Below are 7,400 nucleotides of genomic sequence, written 5' to 3'. Positions count from 1 at the left end.
TGACCTAAAGTCTAAATATGACAAATTGTTTAGTTTATTCTGGCATTCTATTACAACTAGGAGGGTCAATAAATGATCCGACACGCCAGCCCAACTCGAACTTGACCAAAAAAATTTACGATATGTTTCACTCATTAAATAAATGGGTAGAATTCGAGTCTCGCAATATGTCCCGTTTAACAAATGAGATGCATTCAGGTTGACCCACAAACCTGATGTGGACTAGGAAGACCTTTTTATTTTTATTTTCCTTAAATAACTTTTTTTGTTGGAAGTCTTCTTATTTTTATCAATTTATCTAAAATTTATGATTAGTTAAAATTTAAATTTCTAGTGGGCCAAATTTGGATCCACTTTTTTGACCCGTTCAATAATAGGTCGGAACTGCTCAAGTTCAAATTGGTTGGTTTCTAATAGGTCAATTTTTATTTAAACGCAAATGTGACGTGTTTGACTGTTTTGACAGTCTCTAAATATAACTTAGTGTTATTTATTTTAAACTCAGTTCTTCCATGTGACTCATCCGACTTGCTAAAGAGTTAATTGATGGGAGGGGAAGCTTTAAAGTTCTGCCAGCAGTGACAGTAATGGCAGAACAGTAGCGCTGCAGGACATTGTTTTGGGCTTATAAATGGAGATCCCTCTGCCTCCAAGTATACTCCCTTAAGAACGTTAACTGAAGGTAGTTAGCTTGTTTGGATGGGCAGGATGGCTTTCTTTTCATCTTCTCTTCCATCGTTTGTTTCCTTCTTCCTATGTTTTTCTCAGTTCTTCATCTTCTTCCACTGCTACACCATTACCCTTGCCTTCCCTGTCCATCAGCATGAGCACCATCCACACCACATTGCCGCGACCCATGACTATAGAGTTGCGCTAACTAAGTCTATTCTTTTCTTTGAGGGCCAAAGGTCAGGTAAACTTCCTCCAAACCAGAGGTTGAAATGGAGGAGGGACTCCGGCCTCTCTGATGGCGCTGAGATGCATGTCTGATCTCCATGAACTTTTTCGTTTAATATTTGGTTTGTACTCTGTCATTTGTTTTGTTGTTTTTTTTTTTTTAATTATGTTGGAAAAATGTAGGTGGACTTGGTGGGTGGTTACTATGATGCAGGGGACAACGTGAAGTTTGGATTCCCCATGGCTTTTACTGCTACCATGCTATCTTGGAGTGTGATTGAGTTTGGTGGGATGATGAAGACCGAACTCCAACACGCAAGGGAATCCATTCGCTGGGCCACAGATTACCTCCTCAAGGCCACTAACCATCCTAATACCATATATGTTCAGGTACTTTCTCTCCATTTCTCTCCATTTCTTTCGTGTATGCTTTTCCAGTTCGAGAGAACAAAAATTTAGTGATTTTTTCGGTGTAGAAATGGTTCATTTAGATTAATAATCTGCTTCAGGTGGGGGATGCGAACAGAGACCATGCTTGCTGGGAGAGGCCAGAGGATATGGACACTCCGAGAACAGTTTTAAAGATCGACGAAAGCAACCCTGGTTCCGACGTCGCCGCTGAGACAGCCGCCGCTCTTGCAGCCGCTTCCATTGTCTTCAGGAGAGTCGATCCCATATACTCTCGAGTCCTTAGAAAGAGAGCCATCCATGTAACACGATACTCTATAACCCCTTCACCGTATTATAGAAACCGGCCTCTTTTCCGTACAGCAGATTTCTAACCCTCCTTTTCTCTATCTCTTCACAGGTGTTCGCATTCGCTGACAAATACAGGGGCCCCTATAGCAACGGATTAAAGACCTTCGTTTGCCCCTTTTACTGCTCCTACTCCGGATACCAGGTTTCCTTTCAATGCATTTTCACTTTCCAAGTCTCTCATTATCTGCTTCTAGCCTTGAAACCTTTGTTTCTCCTCAGGATGAGTTACTATGGGGAGCAGCATGGCTTCACAAGGCAACAAGGAACCCCGCCTATTTGGCCTACATTCAAACCAATGGACAAACCCTCGGCGCCGACGAGTCCGACAACACCTTTGGCTGGGACAACAAGCATGTCGGAGCGCGTATACTTCTCTCTAAGGTCTCTATTTTCTCCTCCCCTTGACACCATTCTCCTCTACTTCAGCATCTAATTAGTTTCTGCTTCTGCTCCTTCAAGGCATTCCTAGTTCAAAATGTCAAATCCCTCCACGACTACAAAGGCCACGCGGACAACTTCATCTGCTCCCTCATACCCGGCGCATCCTTCTCCCAAACCCAGTACACCCCAGGTGGTCTTCTCTTCAAGATGGACGATAGCAACATGCAATATGTGACATCAACATCCTTTCTCCTCCTAACCTACGCCAAGTACTTGACATTTTCCTCCAAATCGGTAACTTGTGGCGGCGCCACCGTTACTCCACATACGCTTCGATCAATTGCTAAGCGGCAAATCGACTATCTCCTCGGCGACAATCCTCTGAAAATGTCTTATATGGTCGGCTACGGGTCGAGATACCCCGAGAGAATCCACCACCGTGGCTCCTCGCTTCCATCAGTCTCAGAGCACCCGCAACGCTTCCCCTGCTCCGCCGGATTTGCTGCTCTTAGCTCGTCAGCACCTAATCCGAACGTTCTCGTCGGCGCTGTTGTCGGTGGACCCGATGCGCAGGACCATTTTCCCGACGAGCGGTCTGATTACGCGCACTCAGAGCCGGCAACGTATATCAACGCTCCGCTCGTTGGCGCTCTGGCTTACTTTGCTCATTCATCCGGTCAGCTTTGAAGTTCAATTAATTAGCCGTTAAGAAGTCTTCAAGAAGTAGCTTTTAGTATACTCATGACTGTAGTACAATTAGTCTTCTTAGTCTCGAATATGTGTCAAAGAGGACCCCGGTGCGTCTAAAGTAAGGGTACGCGAGGGTTTGCTTGATTGTTATGGTGTAAACCCTTCAGCTTTGTTGTGTACTTTTTTTTTTTTCAACTAATTTTATGGTTTTCATGCTTTTGCCTTCTGGATTTTTCATTACTCTTGAATAGGGGTGTTAATTTGTGTCAATGGGTCATCATCGTGCAAACTCGAATTTGACCTTGCTGTCAGGTTTCGGGTTAATTTTCTTAAACCCTAACCAAACCCGGCTTGGATTTTGATCAACCCGACCCGACCCATAAGTGTTATTAAAAATATGAAAATATGAAATTTGGTAAATTAATTTGCAATTATATAGAGATTCAGTAGTTCATATTCAGCAATAACCCATAATTTCATTACCCACAACAACTGAGCAATAAGTGAGGCGAATAGATTTATAGTAGCTATAAGGATAAGGCCCATAATAGGATTTGGGAAAAGAAAACAGAAGCGCTTAATAAGCTTCTTAAAATAGAACAGGAAAATTTTTAGCAAATCACAACTTCACCATAGCACCAGAAACTACAACAGGCCAATGCTAACAAATGTATTCAGTGATCCAGCAGGCGAAATAAACACCAAAAGGTCTAAAACAGAGAATTGAACCTGCATTCATCACCGACGGAGAACATTAAGAAAGAGATTTCGGATACGATGTAAATCATGTAATCATAGATGAATAAAAATTAGTAATCGATAAAGGATAAATAGTGATCCGGACCGGCCGGTTCGACCGGTTCAATCGTGAACCGGTCTAATAGCTGGTTCGGTCCTCCCTAAGAATCGGTCTAACAACGAACCGGCCAAAACCGGTTTGAACCGCCGGTTGAACCGGTCCGTTTTTTAAAAACCGGCCGGTTCAACTAATTATATATTTAAATATTTTATTGTTATATAAAATGTTTAATAAATATTAAATTAATTTAAATATTATATATTTTATTTAATAATAAGATTAATTTTTAAAGTTTTAAAACTTTTTCTAAATGCGAAATTAAATGATAGAAATATAAAAATCTTAAAAAATAATATTGTATGACTTTATAAATAAAATTTTATAATATAAAATTTATATATAATTTATATATGTAAATTATGTTTAAATATATAACATAAAATAATAATTTATATCAAATTTATATATTTATATATAAACTAAATTTTTATTAAATATAAATTAAAATCGAAGATTGAAGATGTTTATATTTAAATTTAAAATTAGTAATTAATTATATTTAAATATATAACATAAATATAATAATTATTTATATTTAATATTAAAATTATGTAATATATTATATATGTATGAATTTTATTTATTTTTTAGTCTAAAAATTCTTAGAATTATAAAATTTTTATGAATAAATTATCATTATTATTATGTTAATTTTATTACTTTTAATTATATTATTATTTATTACGTCATCCAGTTCGACCCCGGTTCAACCGGTCGAACCGGTCGAACCATGAACCTCTAATTCTTCCGGTTCGTTGTCCGGTCCGGTTTTCACAACCTTGCTCTAGAGTTTCTTAATCAGGCACAAAACATTTAGGGCTTTCATTTTCAGATGCTCAAAAATTGAAAAATCTTTTGGAAACTCATAATAAAGACCACAAATCTTGCCAAGCATCCTATGACCACATTATCTCCAAATGCAAAATGGTTACTCGTTGTCGATATCTGCTAGCAAAATTTGTAGCTTGCGTGGAAATACCTAACTATGAGGGGGGAGGAGACATGAATTCATCACTTGCAATTCTTAAGAAATCGAGCCTGCAACAACCACTCAATTACGAAAAACATTGAATGAAACTAGGACACCAAGGGCTCGGAGCAAAACATAGAAGAGGAAAGGAGAACTCGAATACCTAAAGCTGCAAGATTAAACACACATAATAACATAACCCTTAAGCCATCACCCTTTGTAATATTATTGAATAAAGCGAGTTGAATTCAATTAAAACACGGGTTGTCGGGTTGACCCGAACATGACCTGAAACTCAAATCAGATTAGATATTCATACCGAAACCCAACCCGTTTTCTAACCAAGTCGATCCGAATTTGAATTTTTCCAAGTCGGGTTAGAGTCGTGTTTTGGGTCATGTCAAAATTTTACACCCTTAATTATGAAGTGGACATTTATCATATGTTTTAATTAATATTAAGTGGCGCTTGTTCTTTTGTTATAACTATTTATGGTTAGCAAATTACATGTTTTGATAGTCTAAGAAATATTTACTTAAATTCTTATATTTTCTTATTATTGATTTGTTTCTCAACATTTACTTAATTCTCCATGGATTATTTTTCACTAGTCTTCTTTTTAATGAGTTTTCAAATGATGTGTTTCTTAAATATGATAGTATATTAGGGGTGTCAATATTTGACACGACACAAAAATCCAATCCGAACCCGACCTAGAATTTTTGGGTTTGACCCAAAACGTTTCCAAAATGGCTTGGGTTCGGGCTCCCGGATTCGACCTGTTTGAAAAACTGCTAGGGATCGGATTGACCCGACGGGTTGTCGGGTCAACCCGAAAACCCATTTAAAATGACTTCTCGGCTACCCGAAGACTTGCCCGCCCTTGCCCGGCTTCCCGCGGACTTGTCCGGCCCCTGCCCACTTCATGCCCGCGCAGCTGCCGCAAGCCCGAAGCCATCCTTGCGGATGCCTGCGCACCCCTGGGCTGCCCGCGTGCCCGTGCAGCCGCCTGCGACCCCCCAGAGCGCGACGATGCCCGCGACTCCCCCGAGCGCGACCATGCCCGCGCACCCGCCCCTCACTGCCACACCCCGCCCCGCACGTTCGTTTTCGTGTTGGGTCGGGTTAAACTGGCAACTAGCTGGGTCGGGTCCGGATTCGAATTTCCGACCCATTTACCTATCTGGGTCGTGTAAAGGTCGACCCGTTTGAACCTGAGTCTGTTTCGGGTTCGATCCGAACCCGATTCGTGATCCGAAATTGACACCCTACAATATATTATCAAGCAGCTCATAGATTTTGGTTGCTCTCCCCCGAAAAATCTCTTGAACCTTTAGTGAAATTTTCCATGGGTAGTATATGGAAATAAAGCGATTTCTGTATAAATATTTATGAGCTAATATCTATCTTAACTTTGGGTAAATCGTTCGGAAATTTAAACAATACATAATTAATGTATATTTGACGGTGAAAAGTTTCATTACATTATAAAGCTCTCTTTCATTAATATTGCTATTTACTTTTAAACAAGTAAAAGACCACACGATTTCCATCAGCAACTTCTTTTTTAAAGCCACACTAATGCCAAGGATTTGTGCTAACCAATTAACAGATTATCATATCAATTGAATTTAATCCATCGAAAGGACCCCATCATTTAGTTGAGTGCCCTCTTGCTACTTTGCCTTGTACGGCTTTATCATATTCATCGTTGGCCCTGTCTTTCTCAATCACATTATTCTGCATCCAAATTATCTATTGATATGGCCTTGAAGGCTACCATTTCTTTATTGAAAGTATATTTGTATAATGGATTTTTTTTTTTTAAATCTATTCATATCTAATGTTTATCAGGATCGAAATGTGGTAAGGGGAGGAATTAATTCAAATATTCTTTTATCAAATGATGTAAAGCTGTTCTATAAAGATTTACTTGTAGTTCGATTAATTGGTATAAATTCATTGCTCTTCATAATTTTTTCAGGTTAGAATTTTCGTGCGGTAAAGTAGGAAATTCATTCGTCTTTATATTGCATGAATGTCCATCTCACAAATAAAGAGAATAGAAACATCAGAACTTTTGACGCGGAAAATACAGAAGGGAAAAATTATGGGGCCACGCCTAGTTGAAATGAATTCATTAGTATTTAAATAGATTACAAAAGATTGATTTGTCCTTTAACTTGAGGGTGATCAAATTATATTAGTCAAGTATCAGGTTGAAATCTAATGACGAATAGGGGTCAGATGGAAGTTCAGCAACGGTCGGTGGCAGTATTAATGAAGCTTTCTAAAATAGCTTTCGAGTATAAAAAAATTAAATTTTGTATTAAAAAGCTGCTTTAGCGCATTTTTTTTAATTAGTTACCTAATTCTCTTCTTTCTCTATTTATTTTTGTAAATGAAAATTTTTATTTAAAGTATTAATGTATTATACACATTTTATCCATATGCTTTGATATTACGAAAATACAAATTGGTTATTTTTCAGGATCCCGTTTCTTTTTAATCTTTTTATTTTCTTTTTTTAATGATATGTTATGTTCATCTTTTTTGAACTACTTTTGTTTTGCATTTTGAAATAAAATAAGATATTTTTTAAATACATAAATTGATTTATGTTAATTGACTTTATGTTATCTTTGAGTGTTTCCTTTTTTTTTTTAAGAAATGAAATCCATCAACAAGATCTTCGACGGCTCGCGTCACTACTAACATCGGTTCCCGTTGTCTCCACCATCACCACTTTATGCAAATAAGATAAAAATAAAGGCAATACTTATTTAAGCTATTAATTATATTTTTATTTTACATATGAAAATAAAAAAAAATGAAGGAAATAAA

The 7,400-nt window shown here is 37.8% G+C and overlaps 1 protein-coding gene across 1 annotated transcript; it reads left to right on the top strand.

Annotated features, from left to right (window-relative positions):
* Nucleotides 1-567: 567 nt before the first annotated feature.
* Nucleotides 568-2,950, top strand: LOC110109627 (endoglucanase 3). The gene is made up of 6 exons (XM_020840800.2): nt 568-984; nt 1,081-1,287; nt 1,407-1,607; nt 1,706-1,798; nt 1,876-2,037; nt 2,116-2,950. Exons 1-6 carry the CDS (start codon nt 700-702, stop codon nt 2,722-2,724), a joined length of 1,557 nt encoding a protein of 518 aa, XP_020696459.1. The 5' UTR covers nt 568-699; the 3' UTR covers nt 2,725-2,950.
* The last annotated feature ends 4,450 nt before the right edge of the window (nt 2,951-7,400 follow it).

The sequence above is a fragment of the Dendrobium catenatum genome, unplaced genomic scaffold, assembly GCF_001605985.2.
Source record: "Dendrobium catenatum unplaced genomic scaffold, ASM160598v2 fragScaff_scaffold_543, whole genome shotgun sequence".
NCBI classification, from domain to species: domain Eukaryota; kingdom Viridiplantae; phylum Streptophyta; class Magnoliopsida; order Asparagales; family Orchidaceae; genus Dendrobium; species Dendrobium catenatum.
Note: the sequence above shows the minus strand (reverse complement) of the source record. Positions and strands in the feature narration are given on the sequence as shown.

Bases quoted from the DNA above. Each gene is read 5' to 3' on its own strand.
- LOC110109627 (XM_020840800.2), top strand. From the start codon at position 700: ATGGGCAGGATGGCTTTCTTTTCATCTTCTCTTCCATCGTTTGTTTCC. The intron at 1,608-1,705 runs GTAACACGATAC...ATCTCTTCACAG, and splicing joins TTAGAAAGAGAGCCATCCAT to GTGTTCGCATTCGCTGACAA. The intron at 1,799-1,875 runs GTTTCCTTTCAA...GTTTCTCCTCAG, and splicing joins GCTCCTACTCCGGATACCAG to GATGAGTTACTATGGGGAGC.